This window comes from Carassius gibelio, chromosome B2, assembly GCF_023724105.1.
Source record: "Carassius gibelio isolate Cgi1373 ecotype wild population from Czech Republic chromosome B2, carGib1.2-hapl.c, whole genome shotgun sequence".
Lineage (NCBI taxonomy): Eukaryota > Metazoa > Chordata > Actinopteri > Cypriniformes > Cyprinidae > Carassius > Carassius gibelio.
In genome coordinates, this window is record NC_068397.1 from 25,701,105 (window position 1) to 25,728,038 (window position 26,934).

The 26,934-nt window shown below is 39.6% G+C and overlaps 2 protein-coding genes across 3 annotated transcripts; both read right to left on the reverse strand.

Moving 5' to 3' along the window:
- Window positions 1-138: 138 nt before the first annotated feature.
- nlrp3l (NACHT, LRR and PYD domains-containing protein 3-like) lies at window positions 139-9,052 on the reverse strand. The gene is made up of 11 exons (XM_052548670.1): window positions 8,971-9,052; window positions 8,853-8,881; window positions 8,587-8,712; window positions 5,112-5,156; window positions 3,260-4,961; window positions 2,873-2,950; window positions 2,676-2,759; window positions 1,980-2,249; window positions 1,631-1,717; window positions 1,162-1,281; window positions 139-959 (listed from the first exon to the last, which is right to left on the reverse strand). The coding sequence occupies exons 2-11, from the start codon at window positions 8,866-8,868 to the stop codon at window positions 947-949; spliced, it is 2,541 nt and encodes an 846-aa protein (XP_052404630.1). The 5' UTR covers window positions 8,869-8,881; window positions 8,971-9,052; the 3' UTR covers window positions 139-946.
- Window positions 9,053-10,513: 1,461 nt separating this feature from the next.
- LOC127951053 (NACHT, LRR and PYD domains-containing protein 1 homolog) lies at window positions 10,514-25,271 on the reverse strand. Of its 2 annotated transcripts, XM_052548669.1 has the most exons (13): window positions 25,140-25,271; window positions 24,871-24,932; window positions 23,671-23,919; window positions 23,555-23,596; window positions 21,239-22,964; window positions 13,016-13,099; window positions 12,744-12,911; window positions 12,551-12,619; window positions 12,198-12,344; window positions 11,949-12,107; window positions 11,466-11,588; window positions 11,024-11,143; window positions 10,514-10,891 (listed from the first exon to the last, which is right to left on the reverse strand). In XM_052548669.1, exons 2-13 carry the CDS (start codon window positions 24,887-24,889, stop codon window positions 10,861-10,863), a joined length of 2,937 nt encoding a protein of 978 aa, XP_052404629.1. In that variant the 5' UTR covers window positions 24,890-24,932; window positions 25,140-25,271; the 3' UTR covers window positions 10,514-10,860. The 2 variants fall into 2 exon arrangements, 1 of the variants encoding a protein (XP_052404629.1); XR_008152580.1 differs by lacking the exon at window positions 10,514-10,891 and having other exon boundaries at window positions 11,122-11,143; window positions 11,949-12,009.
- Between the last annotated feature and the right edge of the window lie 1,663 nt (window positions 25,272-26,934).

Genomic DNA, 26,934 nt, shown 5'->3' on the forward strand with positions numbered 1-26,934 from the left:
TGGTCAGGATATTCTTAAAGTTGTGCAGGTCTAGAACAACACGGCTGTGGAAATTATGGGTTTTATTTTTGGGTGAACTATTCCTTAAAGTGGTACTCACTAATTATTTAATGCAAATCAGTGGACATCTGCAGGGACTTTGCTTTCATGTTTTATTAAACTTTCACATGAGCTTGTAGCTAAAACCAAACAGGGAATTCCCAAATTCTTATTTTTTACAGTATTGCCAAATCAAATAATCCAATGAAAAGAACACCACTACAGTTACATGAGATTTGTCTGCTTAATTACTGACGTATGAATGTATATCCAGAGGAAAACTGACCCCCTGGTATTACCTGGGTTTCTCCCGAGGCTTTTTTTTACCTGGAGTTTTTCATTCCTTGCCACAGTTGTCTTTGGTTTGCATATAGGAGACCATAACATTTTGTATCATGTATCTATTTTTGTTGAACTGTTTATGGGTGAGTGATATGACCATAATCTTAATTCCCATTGTTTATACACCGCATTTAAATGATAAACATCAACAAATAGTAAATGGACTTAATACACTAAATTGTTATAAACATCACAAAACCTAAGATTCATAATCCTCTTTATCACATCATACTCAATAACCCCACCTTAAAATCTTTTTTCTTTTGCATACAAACAGTGCTCAAAGTCTCACAGTATATAGAATTGAGCAAATCTCAACTGCTTGTTTGTATCATCAAACATTAACTTTACAATCACCCGGCTCTAAACTACAAAAAAAATAATCATCATGAAACTGTAAAACTGATTTAAAACTATCTGTATATTGAAAAGATTTATGCAAATAAATTGTCTTGACAACTATTACAATACAAAACCTAACTGCATTTTATATACATCTGAGTTGTCGTCATCTCCAGCCACAGCTCTGGTCAAGATGCTAGTTATCATGCCATACCATTCATTTTTAAAACAAGGACCTTAAAAATGGAGAGAAGCAAGAGATTAAACATGTATTAATTATATATGAAAATATGCTATTATACTGAAAACTTTTAATTTACAATGTTTACATAGAAATATTGTATAAATCATAAAAAGTCAATCTTTTGTTTCTGGCTATTATTTTACAGTTCTTATAGTTATCAATGCATTCATTTATTAACCTTAGTTTTTACTTACTTCCTTAACTTCTCCATAGAAAAGCCCCAAGAATTCAAATGAATCATCACCTTCTGGTTGCAGCTAAGTTCACTGTCTTTATAATCTGTACATTTTTGAGACAGTTTATGGCAAACCAACCTTCATAACCAGAAAGCACAAAGCATAGCATCACTACAGAGTCAATAACAAACCTGATATCTGCTTTTAATAGAAATTAATCACTGTAATAACAATTGTTTGTTGGAGAAACAGACTAAAATGTAAGTAGCTATTGACAGGTAATGAAAAGATTGCTCCTCAACTGGGTTTGTTCCTCACCAAATGTTATGTAACTTGACTTGGAATATGCTGCACAAGTCACATACTGTAGACATCGTTCATGTTTTTTTGTGTTTTGAATCTTAAAAGCTTTAACCTCTATTAAACTGCAAAAAATACACTAGTTTATTTACTGATGCAAAAAGTTTGATGACAAGCCAGTACAAACCCTTCAACTCTCAAAACACAGGCTGGTCTTGTGCGTGACCTCTGCAAGATCTTGATTCCCTCCTCCAGTAAAAAGAGAGCATCTACCCTAGTTAAAGATAAAATGATCAAGACTTTAGGAATGGATACTATTAATAATTTGCTTTCACACATTCATTTGAAGTATTCCATAACAATGGATGTTATATGGATGTTGCCAAGAACAAATCTTCTGAGTTGTTCCACAGAAGAAAGTTCCACAGGTTTGGAACACAAGAATGAGTAAATGTTTTGGGTGGAATATTCCTTTAAATATGACCAACACAAGAGTTCCTAACACGACAGAAGGTGATTTCAGATCTTTTTCTTACTTGACTTCTGTCAGACTGGGGCAGTTCTGGAACATCTGAAGGGTCCGAACACACCATCTCTCGGTCAGGCGGTCTACTACTATTTCTATCTTTTTCAGTTTATAGAAATATAGAATATGAATTAATGCATCTGAATCCTTTTGGTTTATTATCTGAAAAAGTTTGTTCCAGTTGATGTTGATGAGCTCTGAGTGTGGAGATGTGAGACTGAGTGAGTGCAAAGATGCTGCAGGGTCTCTATACCATAGACATGGAGTTCCTATGCGGACACTAGAAAAAATGAAAAAAAAAAACTGGTATCAATAAAGCAATAGATGTGCATTGAATCTGATTATGTTGTTAGGTGTCTAATAAATCAACAAGTTAGAACTTGAGACTTTTTAATATTATGATTAATTGATGGCCTGTTGGGAAGCAGTAATTATTTGCAACATTGACAGTAAAAAAAAAAGCAGCAAGTGTGGCATTTCATTATTTTATCTGTTTGAGTTTCCAATTTAATTGCGTTACTTTTACCATAATAATAATCTGAAGGTATTATGTTGGAGAACTAACATGCCAGACAAATGTGAAATATTTACTTATATCTACACATGTACAGTTGAAACTATTAAACTATCATAAAGGTCATTACATGATCATTGTGAGAAAATGCTATCTGATGAACAGGAAAAACTAAAACAACTCTTTCTACACCTGGATAGCTGTTCACTGATTGACAGAATAAGGGTATTGATAGAACAATTGGCAACAATTCCAGTCCAGGATCTGACACGAACTCTGCAAAGCACAGGAAAAAAAAAGTCCACTGAAGGATGATAGCAGGTGTGTATGAAATACATTAAATGTATAAAACATATTTTGAGTCGGTGGTATTAAAAAAAAAACCTTACTCCTGGGCATTCAGAGTCTGTCCTCTTGTGAGGGCACACAGCAGTTTACCAAGATCAGATGCATCTTCTAGAAGCAAACTTTAAAATCAAATACAGAACATTACGGTAATGACTAAATAAATTACATTTTCAATAACAAACAATAACAATGTAATGATAAATTTAATGTATAAAATATTTGTTATGTCAAAAATCCTTTTTAACAACCTTAATACTATTTTGGGATAAATCTGACAGTTGCAAGAGGTTTATTTTACATTGGAAATACTGGAGAAACAGATTAAAATAAACAACCGTGGTCATATCACAAAAAAGGTAGGAAGACAGACAGGGTAGGAATATCATTGCATTATCAGTGTAGGATCTGTTTTGCACCAAAGCACTTACTGCAAATGTTTAATCTTGTGGAGTGCAGGTAGAATCAACATTAACTTTTCAGGCGTTAAACTGGAATACTGGAGATCCAGTTCTTTGATGCTCTGACAGCACTGAAGGCAGTACAGCAGGGCCCAGCAGTCTGTTCTTCTCAACAATGCACCATATGTATCCAGTTTATTCACGGATTCCATAGCTTCTTTCACAAAGTCATCTTCATGGAGTTCATAAAGACAGTGAAGAAGAAAAAGAGCTCCACTATCAAACAAACAATTAAAATGAAACTTTTTCAAAATCCATTTTTTCAGACAAGCCTGTGTGTTTGGGTGAACAAACAGCCCATGTTTCTTCATAAGTGTGTGTTTCACAGCCTTATTCAAGAGACCAAATGTAAACTGCCACACAGCTGGAAAATCTGGTGGGTAACAATCGTTATGATTTAATATTAGCACTGCAAGTTTCTTCTGGGACTCTTCTTCATCCAGAAGGACATAGTAGAGAGCAGTAAAGAACTCCTGAAAACTGAGATGCATGAAACTGAACATTGTCTCCTGGTGGATTCTTCTCTTAAACAGGAACTTGCATAGGAATGGATTTTTGGCAGAGTCTGAAACAGTTTCATGCACGCTTTCCTCATCAAACAGCACTTGTCTTTCCAGCATCCCTCTCTCTGCCAGCTGACCCAGACTCTTTAGCAGGATCGGGACGGGCTGACTCAAACCCTGGCAGTGATGATCCAGAAGAGTGAACACAAAGTCAACGTAGATGGAGGTGATGGTTTCCAGTCCGCTTGTCACATCTGCACCATCAGTGAACCTCTCTCGCATAACCGTGCAGGTGATCCAGCAGATGACAGGGATGGAGCAGGCTGTGAAGAGGGTCTCATTTGTCTTCACAAATGTATAAGCCCTCCTGAAAAGTTGCTCATCCTGAAAGAACTTCTGGAAGTACTTCTCCACTCCCTTCTCAGAGAATCCCATAATCTCAGTGAAACTCTGAGGTCCTTTGAGCAGTGGACTTAACTTGTCTGTAGCTGTAGATCTGGTGGTGACCAGCAGGAAGGACTCTGGCAAGATGTGACCCCTCAACAGGGCACAAAGTGTGACCTCAGCTGGAGCTTTCTGAATCACATCAGTGTGAGGTGACATGTAATAAATCTCCTGTGTGAGTCTCAACTCATCAAACCCATCAATGATGAAAAGCATCTTCTCTGCTGACTGCTGCAGTATCTGTGAGATCTGATCTGGTGTTAAACTGCAGCTGTAGCTCAAGATCTCAACCAAACTCTTTCTGCCAGGAATACGGTTTATTTCTTTACACTTTAAGTGAAACACAATCTCAAACCGCTCTTTGTAGAGTTTATCAGATGCCCAGTCCATCAGGATCTTCTGTACAGTTAAGGTCTTCCCATTCCCTGAGTTTCCCTGCAGTATGACAGAACTAGGACTGATCCCATGGTTATCTGGGTTGAACAGAGAGTTCAGATGGACTGATTTATCACTGCTCCTGGATCTGAGGACCTGCTGGAAGTCCTCTCCACTGGAGCGGAGCTCTTCTTCTCTCTCTTGTTGATGTCTATGTCTCTGCAGGATCAGAGGTTGTGTATAGCGCTCAGACAGCAGCACTCGTTCACCAGGCAGAGAGTTATACTCAGTCACATACAGATACTCACTGCAGATCCGGGTCTTATGTTTGAAAATCAATGATCTTGTTGCTTCAGAAATAAAACAACCAATATTCAGAGGTTTAGTTCCTTTTAGAACAAATTCTGATTTTGTAGCTTGATACATTGTTGCTTATTAATTGTTTTTTAATTAATAGACAGAAGGAAAATTATTTAACACATATCAGACTTATCTGTTACCTGATGTTTGTGTTGTTTCAGAGTGTGGGCGATCAAAAGTGAAACCTGCAGAAAATTTGAAACTTGCTCTGAATATCAATTAATTACAAATCATAGATTGTTAACAGCTAGATTTAGGACATATATAACATTAAAGGGTTATTTCACCAAAAAATTACAATTATGTCATAATGACTCACAGTCTTGTCGTTCCAAACCCGTAAGACCTCCGTTCATCTTCGGAACACAGTTTAAGATATTTTAGATTTAGTCCGAGAGCTCTCAGTTTCTCCATTGAAACTGTGTGTATGGTATACTGTCCATGTCCAGAAAGGTAAGAAAAACATCATCAAAGTAGTCCATGTGACATCAGAGGGTCCGTTAGAATTTGTTGAAGCATCGAAAATACATTTTGGTCCAAAAATAACAAAACTATGACTTTATTCAGCATTGTCTTCTCTTCTGGGTCTCTTGTGAGTGCGTTCACTGCAGTGTTATGATATCCGGTTCGCGAACGAATCATTCGATTTAACCGGTTCTTCTTGAACCAGTTCACCAAATCAAACTGAATCGTTTGAAACGGTAGCGTCTCCAATAAGCATTGATCCACAAATTAAGCTGTTAACTTTTTTTAATGTGGCTGACACTCCCTCTGAGTTAAAATAAACCAACATCCCGGAGTAGTTAATTTACTAAAACGTTCAGTGACAAAAAAATACACTGACTGAACTGCTGTGAAGAGAGAACTGAAGATGAACACCGAGCCGAGCCAGATAACGACCAAAAGATTGACTTTGTCTCGAGTCAAGAACCGGTTGTGTCGGTTTGCGGATCACCAGTAGTGATGGGAAGTTCGGTTCTTTTCCGTGAACCGGTTCTTTCGGACAGTTCGATTCAATAAACCGATTGAAAAAAATGGTTCACCGGTTCTTTTGCGCTCAACGTAATGACGTCATTGGCGATGATTGCCCTTCATTCAATCCTTCGGTTTACCTGCACTCATAACATTAGCACAGAATCAGTTCGGTTCAGACGCTCTGTGTGTCAGTCTGCTTCACGCTGAATCACACATGCGCAGTATCATCAGCTCCTCGGTTCTCAAATCGGACGCGTCTGACAGAAATGGTTCTCGGCTCAGTGTACTGGTGATCCGAAAACCGATGCAACTGGTTTTTGACTCGAGAACGAGTCAATCGTTCGTTTGTTATCTGGCTCGGCTCAGTGTTCAACTTCAGTTCTCTCTTCACAGCAGTTTAGTCAGTGTACTGTTTAAGTAAATTCATTACTATTCATTATAAGGAGTGTCCGCCACATAAAAAAAGTTAACAGCTTAAGTCATTTGTGGATTAATGCTTATTGGAGATTAATGCTTTTTCAGTTCAATTTGGTGAACTGGTTCAAGAAGAGCCGGTTAAATCGAATGATTCGTTCGCAAACCGGACATCACTACACTGCAGTGAACGCGCTCACAACAGACCCGGAAGACAAATCAATGCTGAATAAAGTCGTAGTTTTTGTTATTTTTGGACCAAAATGTATTTTCGATGCTTCAACAAATTCTAACAGACCCTCTGATGTCACATGGACTACTTTATGATGTTTATTACACAGAGATGTATAGTAACGAAGTAGAACTACTTCACTACTGTACTTAAGTACTAAAAGGCGGTATCTGTACTTTACTAGAGTATTATTTTTTTCTCCTACTTCCACTTTTACTTCGGTACATATTTTCGCTGAGTTTAATACTTTTACTCCGATATTTTTTTTATGTGCTGCATCGTTACTCGTTACAATTATAATAATGTTACGAATCATTCCATTCCATAACCACTGCCAGAACTGTAGATGGCAGGTTTGATGAAGCTGGCACATCATTGAGCGAAACAAGCGATTAAGAAGACTGCGCATGCTGACTTGAACTGCTGTGAAGAGAGAGATGAACACCGAGCCGAGCCAGATAATGACTCGTTCACGAGTCAAGAAACGGTTGCATCGGTTTTCGGATGACCAGTAACGTTAGTTCTTTCTGACAGTTCGATTCAATGAACCAGTTGAAGAAAACAGTTCACCGATTCTTTTGCGCTCGATGCAATGTCGTCATTGGCGTTGACTGCACATGGGCTCATAACATTAGAATCAGTTCAGAATCAATCACCAAAAGAATCAGTTCAGTTCAGACGCTCTGTGTGTCGGTTTGCTTCACGCTAAATCACACATGCGCAGTATCATCAGCTCCTCGGTTCACGAATCGGACGCGTCTGACAGTGAACGAGTCATTATCTGGCTCGGCTCGGTGTTCATCTTCAGTTCTCTCTTCACATCAGTTCAGTGTACTGTTTGAGTCAATGAATTACTCCGGGGTATTGGTTTGTTTTAACTCAGAGGGAGTGTCAGACACATTAAACAAGTTAACAGCTTAATTCATCTGTGGATTAATGCGTATTGGAGACGCGAATTGTTTAAAACGATTCAGTTCGATTTGGTGGACTGTTTCAAAAAGATCCGGTTAAATCGAATGATTCGTTCGCGAACCAGATATCACAAACTGCTTTGTTTTTAACTGTCTTACAACAGACACTGAAGAGAAGACAATGCTGAATAAAGTCGTAGTTTTTGCTATTTTTGGACCAAAATGTATTTTCGATGCTTCAAAAAATTCTAAATGACCCTCTGATGTCTTAAGGGTTTGAAACAACATGAGGGTAAGTTATTAATGACATCATTTTGCAAATTGGGCTAACTAACCCTAGTAACCCTTTTTTTGTTTACAAGAAGTTACAGTCAAAGGAATTGTGATTGTCCTTTAGGTTAATCATTTGAAATAGTAAAAACAATATGTTCAAACTTTTGACTACTTTCTTTAATAGCTACATAACACAATACTTCTACTTTTACTTTCAGTACTTGAGTAGTAAATTTTAAAATAGACTACTTGCAATACTTAAGTACAAAAAATGTTGAATACTTTAGTACTTCTACTTAAGTGTGGTGCTTGAAGAGAACTTCTACTTCTACTCAAGTCACTTTTTTGATAGAGCACTTGTACTTTTACTCAAGTATGGTTCTCTAGTACTTTATACATCTCTGTTATTACATTTCTGGACATGGACAGTATACTGTACATACATTTTCAATGGAGGGATAGAAAGCTCTCAGACTAAATATAAAATATCTTAAACTGTGTTCCGAAGATGAACGAGGTTTTACAGGTTTGGAACGACATGACTGTGAGTCATTAATGACATCACTAACCCTTTAACATAACTTTATCAGATGTCATTATATATATATATATATATATATATATATATATATATATATATATATATATATATATATATATATATATGTATATATATATATATATATATATATATATATATATATATATATATATATATATATATATATATAAACAGAAATACTTTAAGAAATTAACAAACATTATCTGAAATATTTTCAATATCCATTAAGTACAATACATTTTACTTACCGTGTGCGTTATGTAGGAAGTGGACACCGCCTGTTATTGTATTGTTAGTGAGTACAGGAGCTATAATATGACTTCCACTCTGAGCTTCAGCGCTGACATTTGGCCCAACGCGAGATCTGAAACTGCCTACGTGACAAGGGAAAAAAAAATTGGCCTGAAATATCAACGAATTTTACAGAATAAAAATCAATAAACTTTAAATATAACGTTCTTTAGTCTTGAGTGACGAAATTATGAGATGAGAGAAAATGCTTGGTTTTACATACTGTAGAAAGTGTCCATTTCAGTTAATTATCTGCAAGAATAGAAACGCGTACACATTGTGTTAGTATTTCCTCTGCAGAATAAGTTTTAGTTAGAATAAGTTTTGCAACGCAACCTTACTTTTATCGCCGGGAAGAAAGCAAGAATGGCTCATATTGAAGTAGACGACAAACGTGAACCAAGTGGACAGGCAGGTTTCAGAAACAGTGTTGCCAAATCTCGCGAGATAAATAAGCAACCAGGCCTGTGAAAACAAGCACAAGCGACTTTTTCTACGGAGCACCGTTCCGGGATAAGAAAAATAAATAAATCGTGGGGACGGATTTTAAACTGTGGGTACAGATTGTTGATTTACATCCATGTATACAGATTGTGCGCAGTTTTACAAAACTGTACACACGTTACAAGAGGGAGTTAAACCACCTTTTAACATAATTTAACATTAGAAAACTGATGGGATATCAAATATAGACTGATGTACCCAGTACATTATATACACAGTAAACAACTGATAATTAAAATTTGCACACACAAATAAATCATTCTGAATTCACAAATTCTTGATTTATTATTGTATAATAAAAACTATCCTACAGTCCAGTCAGTCACCACCAGTCGCAACTCGCGCATTTCTTTGAAGTTTACATCACTCACTGACAACGTTTTCCTAAACAGAAAAAAAAACAGATTGCCCTGCTCTGCCTCTGGGTCAGAGCCAATTAGTAGCAAGATTTGGGTGGGAACTCCTACGTTTAAATAACATATAGAAAATATCTGCTTGATAACTTATTATGGAGCCGGGGAAAAGCCAAAATAAGCAACTACACTTTAGAAACAAGCCCAAAAAAAACGCGACCCGCGACTACCAATATTTGTAAGCGACTTTACAGAAAAACAAGCCCAAAATTGCTTAAAGAGAAGAGTGTGTAGGGTTGCCAGGTTTTCACAACAAAACCCGACAAATTACTTCTCAAAACTTGCCCAATCGCGTTTAAAGGGGGTTCCCTGGTTAAAAAAAAATAAATAAAACGCGCTCTGGGGGGTAAAATACACGTTTTTGAATATCAAGGATTGAATATCACGTCACCCCCGCAGACATGAAAAATAACCCGCGGCAACAGTGTTAAAGTAGCCCGATTCCGCGGGAAAACCGCATACTTGCCAACACTGAGTGTGTGAGTGCGTCACACGTCTAGTCAAGTCTCTTGACCAACCTAATACACAGCGATGTAAAATCATTCATTAAAACTGTTCAAATTGTTAATATGATATTTTTCCATAAGCCTGTGTTATACTACTGAATTAAAACAAGACTGAATTTGAAAAGACATGGATAATACATATTTTCCTTTTCATGCCATGTTTTTCTGTGTTGAAATCCATTTCATTTGTTCACTGCTCGATTAAAAAAATAGTTTGGATTCTGAAAAACTGATGGAACTTTACATTTCTCTAAATCAGTTCCAACGAACAAACAAACTTTTCTACATCTTGGATAGCCTGAGGTGAATACATTTTCAGCATAATTTGATTTTGGGGTGAACTATTCCTCTAATACCAGCAGGAGGGGACCAATAAATATATCTGAATATGAGTCCTTGTAACACAGATCATTTTAACACATTTGTTAAAAAATGTAAAGAACCAAAACACGGAAGCACAATTAAAGGTGAAAGTGATCGTGACATAGTTTATTTGTTTAAAACCAATAATAAACACTTTTTTTTTTTAAACTTATTTTCTACTTATTTTACTTATTTTTTTTATTAAGAATAAATAGATCTGGAATGGCCCTAGGTCTATGCCAGAGTGAGACAGATATTTAAATAAAATGTGAAAAGAAATGACAAAAAATTCAAAATAAAAGTCTACAAGGATGAGTAACTAATAGTAAATAGTTCAAAACAACTAAAGTTAATTATTTTCCTCTTTATACATACTCTAGTTATTACATTACATTACATGCTGTCTTTGTAGTTGCACCAAAAGACTCAGAAAATCAGAGCAGTTTCAGGTAACATCAGGCAGTTCAAGTTTAGACCTGGGGATCAAACAGGAAAGTTGAGTGAAAATTACAATGCTGCACTTAAGAGATTCTTTACAGTATATAACAATAACAATAAAGGCCATATTGTATAAACCCCTTAATTATTCTCAGCTAATCAGAACTCACTTTATGTCTTCTGTACACTTTTCTCCACAGAACTCAATGGTCACTCTCTGGTTGCAGCTGAGCTTCTCGATCTGCTTGGTGTGAGGAGTGCAGCGGTCAGAGGATTTACTGCATCTGATCCTTCACACAGACACAGAACAGCAGCACACTTGCAATACAGCATAAACACACTTATTTTAAAAGACATAGATAATAGAATTCATTAAAAGATTATTTGAAAGAATCGGTCATATTTGGTCAAGACACAAAACCTGTTGATGCTTTACATGTGTGAAATCACAGCACAGAAAATGTAAATATGAAAGATCATCAGAGAATATGCATATTTTCATAGAGAAAAATCAAGCACTCCTCTACATTTGTCCACAACACTAGTAGATTGTTTAGAACTAACATGACATATGTCTACAAATAAACACACATGATAATTTATATTACAAACCCTCTAATGTTCACATTGCACTCGGGACGTTTTGTGGATTCCTTCAATAACTTGATTCCCTCCTCCATTAAAAGACCAGGCAGCCACTCAGCACCATCAGAGCCCCTTGAACCAGCATCAAAACTACAAAACAGAGATGTTACTAGGAGATAAGGCTGACATGTTTAATTCTAAACCCAACCAGCTCACAAAATGTGAATATTTTTTTTTTTTTTGTAAATGGCATTTCACTTTTATTCCTCCATGTATTTCAGACCTTACAGTAACAACGTGAAAAAAATTAGAAAATTTAATTTGTTACATTTGTGAAAAGCATGACAGGGGGCAATTGCTTATTCTATTGCCATTCTTTATTTTATGTTTACTTATGATACATAGAATTTCTTGGACAAAGATTGCAACACTTACTGTATAATGACCCATTTATAAAGTGCACTAATAAACAAAAACCAAACTGACAAAGAGAGAGATAATGACTCTTACCTGATCACAGCTAGTCTAGGACAAGACTCTATGAGGAAGAGGATTCTGGAAGCCCAAGTCTCTGTCAGGATGGGAATGGAAAGATTTATCACACTCAATCCAGACACAGATGACAGCTGAGACAGCAGAGCATTGACCTGCCTGTCAAAATCTGCACTTCTACAGACATAGAGAGAAAGCATTAGAGAGAGAGTAATCTCTATCCATAAAGATCATGACAGGAAGGTGAAGGTGGTTTTGAAAACATACTCCTCTGTTATACAGTTTACACTGTGGAAGGACTGCAAGAAGCTCTTCACATTAATACTGGATGCCTCTGAATGTGGAAATTTGAGAATGATTTCTGACAGTGATGGTTCATTGTGTAGGCCTGAACACCATTTCACCACATTCAACCTGTCAACAAAAAACACATTTCCTCATATATCTGAATCATAATCAAGAGTACTTGTCCAGTAAGTCTGAATGTAGGAGTGTTACAAAGAGGTGCAAAACAATACATAGTGAAACTTAACAAACAACTGTATTCATTAGAGATTCATACAAAATAATACGAATGATAAAACAAAAACCAGTATTGTTGTGTGGTAAAAAATCCTTACACAAGCTTTCCGTCAAAGCTGAAGAGCCGCAGAGAAGAGCAGAGACTTTCTGCATCATCAGTCCTTAAACTGTCAAGCAGAGCATATAACAAACAGTCATTACAATCTAAAATAACAAGCATAGAGTTTGGGTCTTAGCTGAATAAAAATTGATCCTAAAGTATGCAAATGTAACAAAATGTTCTTGAGATACCTGATCTCCTCCCATTTCGCTTTGGTCTGCAGGAAGTCTGTTATGATGTGGGCAGTGTCCGCTGAGATGCTCTTCACTGAAATCTGAAGTCCACCCACGTTCTTCTGTTTGTGCAGAGCATTGAGAACCTGCTGGACACTTTCATCTGACAGACAGCGGCTATTCAGTCTGTAAAAAAAGATTTATGTGCTTAATAGTTAATATCATGACATTTATCAGCCACAAATATGATCAGCAGCTCTGTGCTGAACAGAAAAGTCACAGATCTTTACCTCAGTTCTCGAAGCCGCTTTCCTTCTCCAAGAGCTGAGAGCAGATCAGTGACATCTGTGTCTGAAAAGTTTTGCACTGTCAACCTGAAAAAAAACTACTTAAAAATCACTTAACTCATTGATCTAGCAACTTTTTAAACATTGTTATTTTTATTTTTTTTGAAACAATCAGGGGCCTGTTTATAAAAAACGAACCAAGAGAAAACATTACCGTCTACAGCCGCAAGAGGGCGCTCTTTGCTGCCAGAGATGCTGCTCAGTGCTCCTGTAGCCTACACTGAGCAGCATAGAGCGCCCTCTCGCGGCTGTAGACGGTAATGTTTTCTCTTGGTTCTTGGTTTAAATAAATTAGTGATGGGAAGTTCGATTCTTTTCTGCGAACCGGTTCTTTACGGACGGTTCGATTCAATAAACATTCATCGGTTCTTTCACGCTCGACTTAATGACGTAATGGCGTCAAGTCTATCAAACATTCAAATATATAAAGTCAGTAATCATAACTTTAGTCAGTTAAAACCTCATAATCATGAAAAGTTTACATTTGAGTTTTGCAACAACACCTAAATACAGTAACAGCAATAATGTGCATATGAGGATTTAAGTCTTGAAGATATAAAGTAAATAAATTAGGTGTCATCAGCGCAGAAACCATGATCCACTTACTAAACATAATCCATTGCGATGTATTTGTTATTAAATGAACTTACGTTTCGCCAGATTGCCCTTCATCCAAGCCCTCGAAATACCCCCGCTCATAACATTACTAGTACAGAATCAATCACCAAAAGAATCCCTTCGGTTCAGACATGCTGTGAGTCAGTTCACGAGTTCACCCTTACATCTAATCTGAAGGCAAATAGTAGGCATATTTTGGCGTGCTGTCCTGGGGGAGGGGTCCGGGCCCGGAGCATAGCCCGAACCCAAATAACTCCCCCTATCCCAATTTGGGATAAATAGATTAGAAGTGAGGAGTTGGGGTGGAGGAGGGTTGCCGAAAAACTGTCGTGGGACAGGAGGTAGGAAGACTGGATATATATACGCGTGCGTGCTATAAGATGATTAGCTAAACGAGATGCACCTGTACCAAATTGGATGATTATCTGATCGTGCTTCTCCCGAACTTTGTTAATAAAACCACAATTTCACGAGTTCACCCTTACATCTAATCTGAAGGCAAATAGTAGGCATATTTTGGCGTGCTGTCCTGGGGGAGGGGTCCGGGCCCGGAGCATAGCCCGAACCCAAATAACTCCCCAAAAGAAGCTTAAAGCCATAGGACAGCAGCCAGAGAGATAAAATTTAGTTGCCCCCCAAAATATGCGTGTTGGGAAGAAAATGCAGAGCGACCTGGAGAGCCCGTGCAGTGTTCGACGAGAGCTGCGGCTCGCAACGTCTTACCAGCGAGCCCTCCATGCCGCTTATGGGAGGAGCACAATGCCAGATATCAAGAAATGAGGGACTCTTGCTGCCTCCGAAGGGAGCTGCGGCTCTGCTGCACCGGAAGTGAGAGTCCCTCTTGCGGCTGAGTACGAGGCGCGGTTTGTTGCATCTGATGGAGGGCTCTCACTGCGACTGAAGGGAGCCAGCGACTGTATCCCATCGGGAGGGAGATCCCTGGCCGCCATAGAGTATGCAACATAACTCGGACGGGGGGTTCACACTGCGACCGAAGGGAGCCGTGGGTCTGCTGCACCAGAAGGGAGAGCCCCGTCAGATGCTAAATAGGCAATGAGATTCGAGCCGCGGTTTGGCGCGTCGGATGAAGGGCTCCTAATGCAACCGAAGGGAGCCAGCGGCTGTACCCCATCGGGAGGGAGATCCCTAGCCATCGTGGAGCATGCAACATAACTCAGATGGGGGGTTCACACTGCGACCGAAGGGAGCTGTGGGTCTGCTGCACCGGAAGAGGAGCCCTAGTCCGATGCTGAGAAGGCAAAGAGACGCGACTGTTGGAGGGACTCCCGCTGCATCCGAAGGGAGCTGCGGCTCTGCTGCACCGGAAGGGGGAGTCCCCCATTGCGGGTTTATGGAGGCACGGTTTTTTGCCTCTGAGGGTTCTCCCAGCCTCCGTAGGGGGTTCGCAACTCTGCAGCAGGAGTGCTGCCCCGGAGGGGAGAGCCCTGATTGACGCTAACTAGAATACGACTGTTGGAGGGACTTTTGCTGCGTCCGAAGGGAGCTGCGGCTCTGCTGCACCGGAAAGGCGAGTCCCCCTTGCGATGCGAGGCATGGCTTGATGCGTCTGATGGAGGGCTCTCACTGCGACCGAAGGGAGCCAGCAGCTCTATTCCCCCGGGAGGGAGAACCCTATCCGCCCTTGAGCATGCAACATAACTCAGACGGGGGGTTCACCCTGCGACCGAAGGGAGCCGTGGGTCTGCTGCACCGGAAGGGAGAGCCCCATCAGATGCAGAATAGGCAAGAAGATTCGAGGAACGGTTTGATGCATCGGATGGAGGGCTCCTGCTGCGACCGAAGGGAGCCAGCGGCTGTGTTCCCCCGGGAGGGAGATCCCGGTCCGCCCTTGAGCATGCAACATAACTCAGACGGGGGGGTTCACCCTGCGACCGAAGGGAGCCGTGGGTCTGCTGCACCGGTAGGGGAGCCCCGTCCGATACGGAGTAGGCAAGAAAACGCGACTGATGGAGGGACTCTCGCTGCGTCCGAAGGGAGCTGCGGCTCTGCTGCACCGGAAGGGAGAGTCCCCCTTGCGACTGTATAAGCGGCTTAATTTGATGCATCGGATGGAGGGCTGTCACAACGACCGAAGGGGGCCTGTGGCTCTGCTGCACCGGGAGGGATACCCCCATCTGCCGCTGAGCGCGCAGCGCAACTCAATGACAGATGAAAGGCTCACACTGCGACCGAAGGGAGCCACTGCCCAGCTGCACCGGAAGGGAGAGCCCTGTCCGATGCTGAAATAGGCAAGGAGATTGTAACGATGGCTGGAGGGCCCTTACTTTGGCCGAAGAAACGATAACTGAGAGGCTTCTATTATTCAAGTACACAACATGATTTAAGGAGGAATATATAAAATTTGTTTTTTTTTTTTTTTTTTTTTTAAATGTCTGATGAACAACAACCGAGGGCATCTATCGGATTATGTGAGAGGCCCCTTTTGAGCTGCTTAAGATTAGGGCTGAAACGATTCCTCGAGTAACGCGATTACAAAAATGATGAAGGCAAATTCCTCTGCTTCGAAGCCTCTTTTAATTTATTCTAAATCTCACGTCGGGTTCTTTCGCAAGTTCTTTTTTTTTTTTTTTTTGAATGAATTAATCAAAATAGGTAATTGCACTTACATCCGATTCACGAATTAATATCTCTAAATATTAAGACGGAACAGTGTTTAAATGTAAATCCTGCATGTTCTGTGTGTCTCTGTTAATGAATGGAGCAGGAGCGCGACTTCCTTTTTCACACACACACACTGAAGCGCGCATTACTCTCACGGTAATTTCTGCGTCTGCTGTCTCACTAAATGAGGACTTGAACACATGAACAACATCTCCAGAACTGCTCTGACAGTCAGTTCATGAGCATTTGACTTTAAGTAAAACTAGCGTCACATCACATACACAGAACTGAAAAGGTACGTCAACCCGACTAAATAAAGGTCCGGGGTCCTGACATTTTATCCTACCCATCAGATTTACTGTGCATGCGCACATCAGTATAATTAAGCAACAACACATTTTGTTACTCGATTAATTTTTTTTTTTTTTTTTAAACCAGAGTCGTTGATGAAATGAGGGTCCATCGTGAATTTAGATTGGGCGTTCCGGAGTTAGACAAAAGCGAGCCTGATGAGGTTGAATTGGAGAATGGACATAAAATATATATTTTTATTTATTTATTTATTTATTTTTGAGGCTCTTGCGGCAGCGAGAATTGCGGCAGTAGGGAAGGATGGAAAGGGCTCCTGCGGGAGCAGACACTGCTATGGCAGTGGTGAAATATAGGTAGAGGCTCCTGCGGGAGCAGACACTGCTGCGGCAGTGGTGAAATATAGGTAGAGGCTCCTGCGGGAGAAGACACTGCTGCGGCAGTGGTGAAATATAGGTAGAGGCTCCTGCGGGAGCAGACACTGCTGCGGCAGTGGTGAAATATAGGTAGAGGCTCCTGCGGGAGCAGACACTGCTGCGGCAGTGGTGAAATATAGGTAGAGGCTCCTGCGGGAGCAGACACTGCTGCGGCAGTGGTGAAATATAGGTAGAGGCTCCTGCGGGAGAAGACACTGCTGCGGCAGTGGTGAAATATAGGTAGAGGCTCCTGCGGGAGCAGACACTGCTGCGGCAGTGGTGAAATATAGGTAGAGGCTCCTGCGGAAGCGGAGACTGCTGCGGCAGTGAGGAAAAAACAGAAAAGGCTCCTGCAGGAGCGGACAATACTGCGGCGGTGGGGAGATATAGAGAAGGCTCCTGCGGGAGCGGACAATGCAGCGGCGGTGGGGAGATACAGAGAAAGCTCCTGCGGAAGGATGGCTGAAGTGAGGATTGACCATTACAGATAGATAGGGCATGTTAGGAGAGTTAGCTATGGTAGATTAGGAGTTTTAGTGAAAGGGGATGAGCTGGCGTTAGAGGGGTTGGCTGAAGAGGGTTCGAGATAGATATATAAATAAATAAAATAATCGGCCTGACCAATAATAGGTCTTGGTACCCTCTGCCTTCTGGCAAATCTGGAGCTGGAGGCCACTGAACAGAAAAATGGTTAGTAGCATGAGGGAGCGGAAGAGTTGAGGGCGCGTTTACGAATGGAGGCGGCCTCACGTTTGCTTCAGCTGCTGTAGCTGTGGGTCGTGGGAAGGGGCTGGGGTGTGTGATGTCTTGAAGAACCTGTGTAGCCTGCACTGCTAGCAGAAGTAACAGGATGGAAATACTGAGATGTGCAGGCCCGTGTTGCAAGTAAAAGTAGCTTCATGCTTGCTTTGGCTGCTGTAGTTGTTGGCTGATTTGACAATTGCTCAAACCTTGTCTGAATTAATACAGTCCTGTTGGAAAAGCATCTTTTCCTCTTGTTTTGGCCTTCGGGCCCTTTTAAACAGCCTCCGGAGCAGATAAATTTGGGATGCTGTTTTCCTGTTGTAGTATGGACTGTGAAAATAGAGGCTTTGAAACAATGTAGCATGTTTAGTTTTATAAACCATTGTACCAATAGACATGTCTATAGCAGTAACGTTAATTGCAGTAATTCAAATTCAAGCCGTTTCTAAAGACATTTACTTTGCATGCTTTTCATATAACAGTCCTAAAAAGACGATAGAAAATTTACTCACACTTGTTGTTCTGCAGCCAAACACGAGGCAGTAGGGTGAAAAATTCTGAATAATCATGCCAGTAAATGGTGAAATATGTCCCTAAATAATTGATCCTGCCGGAATAATTGCATGAAACTTATGTCTGTATCATCTCAGTGAGGTTTAAACATGCACAGTAAAGCAAATGTAATGTCTTTAGACATTTCGGTGTGGATGACAACTCTGCAAAAAGCCTTTGCTTCGTGGTTAAAAAGTGGCATCGTCATCGGACAGAGTTAAGTCATAACGCCGTTTAACAACTTTTGGCGTCTTCATAAGCGCATTCTATATATAACGTCTATTTAAATTGTTCAGATGAGCAAATCACGAGGTTTTCTTGCATGATTAGCATTTTAATTGTTTGGTCAGACGGTTCATATATTGATCTATATATTCACGTTCATAAATCGGGGATTAAACGTGGAATTTATCTTTTGTATGCTAAATATGTAAACAATATGTGCACAGTACCTATAACTGCGCTTTACATTTTGCAAGATTGACATGCTAAATGGCTAACTGACCCGGTTTACTCTCATCTTAACAAAATTGATAAGAGTTCCTTGCGTTTACGAACGACATGTATCTGTTTAATCAACTCGACATGTATACCGGTTTAGTCCTTTCGTTCACGAATGAGAGCTCTCGATCTCTGAGACTCATATGAAACTCGCTCATTGTGGATGACAACTCTGAAAAATTCTTCATGAATGAGTGTAAACCGAGAACGATTCGTTCGCCTAGAAGATTCATTCGAAAAAACGATTCTTTCACGAACGACATGCCACTACAACAACGCACGGTCTTCGCCGCTAGTGGAGGCAGCATCGAACTGCGACACGGCAGAAAAAGCGAGAGAGGTTTACTGCGGGGAGAACTGGAGCACGGCTGCGATCCAGCATTATAATAGAGCCCGGTCCTGGCGAGAAAATCGTGTTGCCGAGTGAGGCGAGCTCAAGGATTTGCACGAGCTTTTGGCCACAACGTGTGGCTTGGCGAGAAGAGCAGCTGACCGATGACGCTTGTTGGTGTTCGGCGGATAGATATCTTCGTCGGAAGGAAGATTGGGCCTGTGATAAGATGACGGACAGCGCGAACCGAATGCTGACAGAGCGAACCGAATGCTGACAGACGGTCTATGCCGAAAAACTGTCGTGGGACAGGAGGTAGGAAGACTGGATATATATACGAGTGCGTGCTATAAGATGATTAGCTAAACGAGATGCACCTGTACCAAATTGGATGATTATCTGATCGTGCTTCTCCCGAACTTTGTTAATAAAACCACATTTGGCTTCACGCTGAATCGCGCATGCGCAGTATCATCAGTTCATCGGTTCTCAATTCGGACGCGTCCGACAGAAACGATTCTCGGTTGAGTGTACTGATGATCCGAAAACCGATGCAACCGGTTCTTGACTCGAGAACGAGAATCGCTCTAACCGGCACGTGCTGCAGTTCAGTGTCATCAGCTGCTCTACTCCTGTTCATGTTCTGTTTACTACAAACTCAATTTGTGAATGTCATCATTAACTATAAATACAGTACAGATATCTCATAAATCATCCCTTATTCCTATTAAACATAAGAGTCTTTAGAGTCTTAATTATTGTCCAACTTCCCTGAAAACCCATTTGGCCTATACATTATATACAATATACAGATTGGAAACATTAATCTAAAAAAAATAATAATAAAAAAAATCTAAATAAAATATAGTTATTTTATCACACTTTACGATGTTTAACAAAATACTTACAAAATTACACGCATGCGCAATATCATCAGTTCATCGGTTCTCAATTCGGACGCGTCCGACAGAAACGATTCTCGGTTGAGTGTACTGGTGATCCGAAAACCGAAGCAACCGGTTCTTGACTCGAGAACGAGAACTGCTCCAGCAGTGGGCGTGTTCGTTCATTATCTGGCTCGGTTCGGTGTTCATCTTCAGTTCGGTCTTCACAGCATTTAATTCAGTGTACTGTTTGAGTAAATGGATTACCCCGGGATATTGGTTTATTCTGACTCAGAGGGAGTGTCAGTCACGTTAAAAAAGTTAACAGCTTAAGTAATTTGTGGATTTATGCTTATTGGAGACGTGAATCGTTTCAAACGATTCAGTTCGATTTTGTGAACTGGTTCAACCGGTTCACTAAGAAGAACCGGTTAAATTGAACGATTCGTTCACGAATCGGCCATCACTAAAATAAATGCGACTTATAGTCTAGTACGGCTTATATGTGTTTTTTTCCTCATCATGACGTATTTTTGGACTGATGCGACTTATACTCAGGTGCGACTTATAGTCCGATAAATACAGTGATTTCTTCTCTTAGTCTCTTCTCATACATGACATAAGCAGTGTTGTGCCTGAACGCGTTCATTGAAGGATAGTTCATGAACTCGTTCATATTTTGGGCGAACGTGAACTGAACATGCTGTATTAATGCCTGATGAACGTTACTGTCAACTAGTTCATTCTGGTGTCTGTGAACGACTTGAACTGTGTGAACTTAGTTCAAAATTTTGTAGTTTGAACTATGAACTGAACTAGTTCATTTAAAAATTTGTGAATTGAACTTTGAACTAGTTCATGTAGAAAGTGAACTTTCCCAACACTGGATATAAGGGTGACTAATTAATGACATAATTTTTTCATTTTGAACTATCTCTTTAAATTTTCTCACAATTAAGAATGGAATACACTACAAAACCTTTGCCTGGATCTTTGCCCCAATTTACAGTCTGGACGAGTTGACACTGTTATTTCCATATGGCATCAGATATTGAATTCTTCTGTTTCTCATTCAACATGTTCAAACCTATCCTCACTGGTTTATAATGTCAAACAAAATATTAGAGATCATAAAGTAAAAATAACTTTTTTTAACTGTATTTGTGCATCACTAGATTTGCAGACTTACTCTAGTTCTGGGGTCCTGCACAGCACAGGTTGAAGCATCTTCAGCTCCTCAGCTGCAAAGTTGAGCTTTAGGTTTCTGAAGTGAGGACAGCAGTCCAGACAGTACAACAACGCCCAGCAGTCCGTCCTGCTCAGTGGATCCCAGGACATGTCTAACTTTTGCCAAGCTTCCATAGCTTTCTGCACAAACTCCTTCTCGTGGAGCTCATAGAGACAGTGGAGAATAAAGGGCAAGAAATTGCAATCTCTACTTGCGCTAACATGAAGGATCCATTCTTCCAACTGTGTCTGCACAAAGGAAGGGACAGACAGATTGAGCGTCTCTTCAAGTGAGCTGCTCACTTCTTTATGGGAGATACCACAGAGAAACTGAATCACAGGCAGGAAATGAGGTTCAGGGCATCCATACTTCAATGGAAACTTCTCATCCAAATACAGAGCAAGATAGCTTTGCGTTTGAGAGTGGAACCGCTCTGTTAGTTTATCCAGAAAATCTCTTTCAGCCAGTGAGATGAAGTACAAAGCGGTGAAGAACTCCTGAAAGCTGAGATGCATGAAACTGAACATCGTCTCCTGGCGGATCCTTCTCTTAAAGAGGAACTTGCACAGGAAAGGACTGCCAGCAGGGTTTAAAACCATTTCATGCATGCTTTTCTCTTCAAACAGCACTTGTCTTTCCAGCATCCCTCTCTCTGCCAGCTGACCCAGACTCTTTAGCAGGATCGGGACGGGCTGACTTAAACCCTGGCAGTGATGATCCAGAAGAGTGGACACAAAGTCAACGTAGATGGAGGTGGTGGTTTCCAGTCCGCTTGTCACATCTGCACCATCAGTGAACCTCTCTCGCATAACCGTGCAGGTGATCCAGCAGATAACAGGGATGGAGCAGGCTGTGATGAGGGTTTCATTCGCCTTCACACACTCAAAAGCTTTTCTGAAGAGTTCTTCATCCTGAAAGAACCTCTGGAAGTACTCCTCCACCTGCTTCTCGGAGAAGCCGATAATCTCGGTGAAACGCTGAGGGTGCTTGAGCAGACCGCCCAGGGTTTCTGTAGCTGTAGATCTGGTGGTGACCAGCAGGAAAGACTCAGACAAGATGTGGCCCCTCAACAGGGCGTTCAGAGAAGCCTCAGGTGGAGCTTTCTCAGAAACAAGGCTGAGTTTGGGCTTATTCCAGGTGTCACTGTAAGAAAACCTGAGCTCATCGAATCCATCAATGAGAATGAGAACTTTCTCCGGTGACTTCTGCAGGATCTGCGAGATCTGGTCTGGTGTTAAATTGGAGTTGTGACTCAAAAGATCTGCTAAGCTTTGCTCTCCAGATTTGTGGTTCAGTTCTTTGCATTTCAAGTGAAACAGACAATCAAATTCCTCTCTGTGAAGGTTTCCAGAAGCCCAATCCAGCATGATCTTTTGAGTGGTGAAGGATTTGCCATTCCCAGAGTTTCCTTGGAGAATGACAGAACAAGGACTGATTCCCTTATCATCGACACAGAAAAGCGCATCCAGGATGGAGCTGTCTTTGTCCGCATTATTCCTGGAGATGAGGAGCTGCTGGAAACTCTCTCCCACAGAGCACATCTCTTCTTCTCGCTCTCTCTTTTCTCTGTGTCTCATGATGATCAGAGGTTGTGTGTAGCGCTCGGACAGAAGCACATATTCACCAGACAGAGAGTTATACTCACTCACATATTCATATTCCCTCTGGATCCACTTCTTATATTTGTCTGCGTATAATTTATTTATTAAGCTCATTATTGGGAAACGGACATATCAGCATGTAAGCACTGTTTCATAGCATAAATTGTAGCTACTAAAACATCTTCAACTTCACTTTAAAGGAAAAATTCATCTAAAAATGAAAATTGTGTCATAATTTACTAATCCTCATCTTGCCTTTGCATCTCTTTTCCATAATAAAAGTGACTTATTGGGAACTGACGGAAAATGCATCATAAAGTGGTCTGGAGAATTTGCATCAAATTCCAAATCTTTTGAAGTTATACAATAGCTTTATGTGAGGTACAGACCAAAATATAAGTCAACATTCACTCACAAAGAAACTCTAAAATGCCTCCGAAAGATGTAGGGCCTACATCTTAAAATAGATGTAGGGCCTATATCTTTATAATAGTGATATACAAAATCAGAATGGCATGAGCATAAGTAAATGATGGGATTTTCATCTTTGTGTGAATTATGCTTCCACATTTTTGCACATTTTTTTATTTATAGAAATATGTGTGCAATCTAAAAATTTGTCAAATGAAACTTAAAATTAAGTAAACAAGATGAATAGTTAAAATGATATACTTACTTAAGCATTCTATGAGAGCTTCTGCAATTTGTGCAATGTTACCTGTAAGGTACACGTATTAACAATACAAAGTCCACATGCATAAGATATATAGACCAGAATGAGTGTGCTCTTACCCAAGGATCTAAACAGACATGACTCGTGCTTTTCCAGTCTAGAATAAAAGGCAGATTTAACCTTGTCTCCACCAGAATGCAGCACTTCATAAAGCTCTCTCATTTTCTCCTGGTTAGTGTTTGCAGCTCTGATCTTACAGTATGACTCCCACTTCATCATTTTAACTGACTGCAGCTCTTCCACTATCGGCATTACCATATTCACTCTCTGGACAAGTGTTGCCCAGTGGGCATCCACAAACCGAGCACCTGTTGGAGAGATGATAAAATGATAATTGCTCACAAGGAAGGATGTCAAAGCAAAACATATTTGACATTCAAAATGTACCGCAGAGTTTTAAGCATTAAAGAGTCATTTTGACATTTATGTTACACTTAAACATCAGTTCCATTGCAAGTATTTTTAATTAGTTGTTCCCAGCCTGATTTGATTTGAAAGCTCTCCACTGTCTAATAAAGCAGGGTTTCCCAAGCAGGGGTTCGCAAAGGAATTTCATGGGGTTTGTGAGTTGATGAAAAACGTATAATTAAATTATAACATTTAATAAATAAACAAATAAATAAAAATCTAAGGTTGAAATGTGCAAGTAAGCCTCATTTGTTTACAGAGATTACTGTGAAAACAGCTCTATTTCTGCTTTTCCATAAACGCCACCTGCTGTCAGACAATGGATTTATGCTTTTATCCGGTCTGTTTGCTGTTCTTGTTCAGAGAAATGCAAAAACTGGACCAAATTTGTGTTCTAAATCTTAACGGGTGGATGGAAAACACCGCCTGGTACCACACTTTTATCAACAAAATTGTCAGCGTATCCTGACATAATAACATCAACAATAACTATAATAATTTAATGTCATTGTGTGGCCCCTTGGAAGTTTGATAAAGTGCTGGACACCGGCCCAATGGTTTTTACCCACCAGAATAGAAAATAAACCATCAAAAGCTCTACTGTTATGCCACATCAGCAAAAAAAAAAAAAATAATAATAATAATAAAAATAACAATAATAATAGAGCTTTTGCTCAGGACTAATTTAATGAAATGAATTTAATGAATCATGAAATGTTTTGCAGAAAAGTGTACGTGTGATTTAAAATTACATCAATTTTAAGCTAGCAAATGCTTATTTGGGCCACTTTACTTTAGTGTATCACAGACTATTTTATGACTTACTCTTTTACTGTGGTAACTGTACTTACGCTCTGAATCTTGGTCCATGATGTCTCATTTGTGTCTGTGTGCTATGTCCAGTTGGAGAGAGCTGAAATGAAACAAAGTCAGAACTAATTTTGTGACACATGGTTAAAGATGAAGTAATGTAGAAACATTACTTAGTTTGGCGTGCACTTTAGCATTCAAGTACAATAAACCCAAGTTTGGTCTATCTGAATATACAGTAACAACGAAATCGTAGATACAGAAGGTGCTACTTTAACAGAAAACAGCGACATTACAGAGAGAATCTCACCTGGTTTTCCAGGGACGAGTTTAGAAGAAACATGAACGCGCTCGTAACATTTGAAATCGCTTATTATCGACATGTCTGCTTGTTAGATCCGAAACCCAGCATGAACCGGATGAGTAATAATTCATACCCCACCCATACGGAGCCAAAAAACTGTACTTTGACCCGTTTGGACAGCCTACATGAGCGCGCTGATCAGCCTTGTTAAATAGACATGAAATACAGATCGTTCGACTCAACATATATTTTCATATTTTTAAGTAAAATAAAGTATAAAAGTATTTAAAGTACGCATAAACGCCTATTAGAATAATAATTAAAAAAAAATCACATTCAGTTTTACTTCTTTTTCATTGTTTAATTTTCATTAGCCTATGTCATAACAACTTTTATATTGGAAAATAATATTTAAAGAGCGACATCTACTCGACCGAAGCAACAGATTTTTTTTGTCAAAGAATCTATATCAAGCTGTCAAATACAGACTCAACTGTTATTGTGTCAGATTGAATTATATATATATTATATATATTAACTACCATGATTACAGAACAGAATACAGAACTTTGATCATAAAACCAAGGATTTAAATTTAATCTCATTATGACATTATTGGGAGAGTGACAACTAAAAACGCATTTTATTGTAAGCAGTCTGTAATAAATACTTTATTGATTTACAAACTATCTGAATTTCATCTTAATTTTTGGCCATATAAACAACATTGCGTATTGTTGTTAATTGTAGGCCTCTGAATAAAACTAGGCTCCATGGGCCATAAAAATATAATACAAAACATAAAACACATATGCAAACTCTCTAATGGCACAATAAATAGTTTCAGGTTTACAGGGATAAAATAACAACAACAACAACAACAACAAAAAAGTTAAAAGTACTGTGGCTTTTCCGTTGTGCAGTTATGGTATCAGATGGTACTAACCAATATTAATACACATATTTTAGGAGAAGTGTTCCTGGAAGTGGTATCCCATCTTCCTCTAATTCTTGATTGATGCATACAGAGACTATATTTTTAATGGGTTCAGAGGAGACTGACCTCTGGTGTAGCCTGGTTTATCCCAAAGCTTTTCATCTCCAACTTTGTATGGAGTTTTTCATTCCTTGACACAATTGCCTTTCGCTTGCCCAATAGAGGACTAAAGCTATTTTGTATCATGTACTTTATATTACGCCAAATTGTAATAAATTGTACAAATTATTTTCTCCTATTTATCAAGCTGTACTTTTAGTCCCAAAACAAAGGCCTTAGAAATGGATAGATGAGATAAAACACATCAGTCATGTAGAAATATGTCAATATACAATGCCAACCAGTACATTAAGAATCACACTGCACGCTATGATCATACTCTATAGCTCTTAAAACGTGTACATTTCCTTTACAATGTTCAAATGATATTGTAAAAATTATTTAAAAAAAAGAAAATTATTTGCATTACTGGCTGGTGTCATATTATAGTTCTCATTGTTATTGGCGCGTTCGGAAAGTCTTCATAGAAAAGCCCTGAGAATTCAGATGAATGCTAATTTTGTCATACACACTGTCATGTTTTCCCAAACTTGTATGACTTCTGGGGACACACAAGAAGATATTATAAATAATACGTGTAATACAATAGTTTCAGCCCACATTCATTTGTTAGGTTTTTTTTAGTTGTTGTTGTTTTGTGCATAAAGTGGAAGTCAGTGGGAACCGGTCTGGTATACCACAATCCTTTAAAATATCTTATACTGGATTACACAGAAGAAAGAAGTCATGGATGTTTGTATCGGC

Coding starts and splice junctions, on each gene's coding strand:
- nlrp3l (XM_052548670.1), bottom strand. Junction 5,157..8,586: donor CTTCCTACATAACGCACACG/GTAAGTAAAATG, acceptor AATTTTCTGCAG/GTTTCACTTTTGATCGCCCA. Junction 2,951..3,259: donor CACAAGATTAAACATTTGCA/GTAAGTGCTTTG, acceptor TTGATTTTAAAG/TTTGCTTCTAGAAGATGCAT.
- LOC127951053 (XM_052548669.1), bottom strand. Junction 23,597..23,670: donor ATGTCTGTTTAGATCCTTGG/GTAAGAGCACAC, acceptor TGTACCTTACAG/GTAACATTGCACAAATTGCA. Junction 10,892..11,023: donor AAGTGTACAGAAGACATAAA/GTGAGTTCTGAT, acceptor TTTGATCCCCAG/GTCTAAACTTGAACTGCCTG.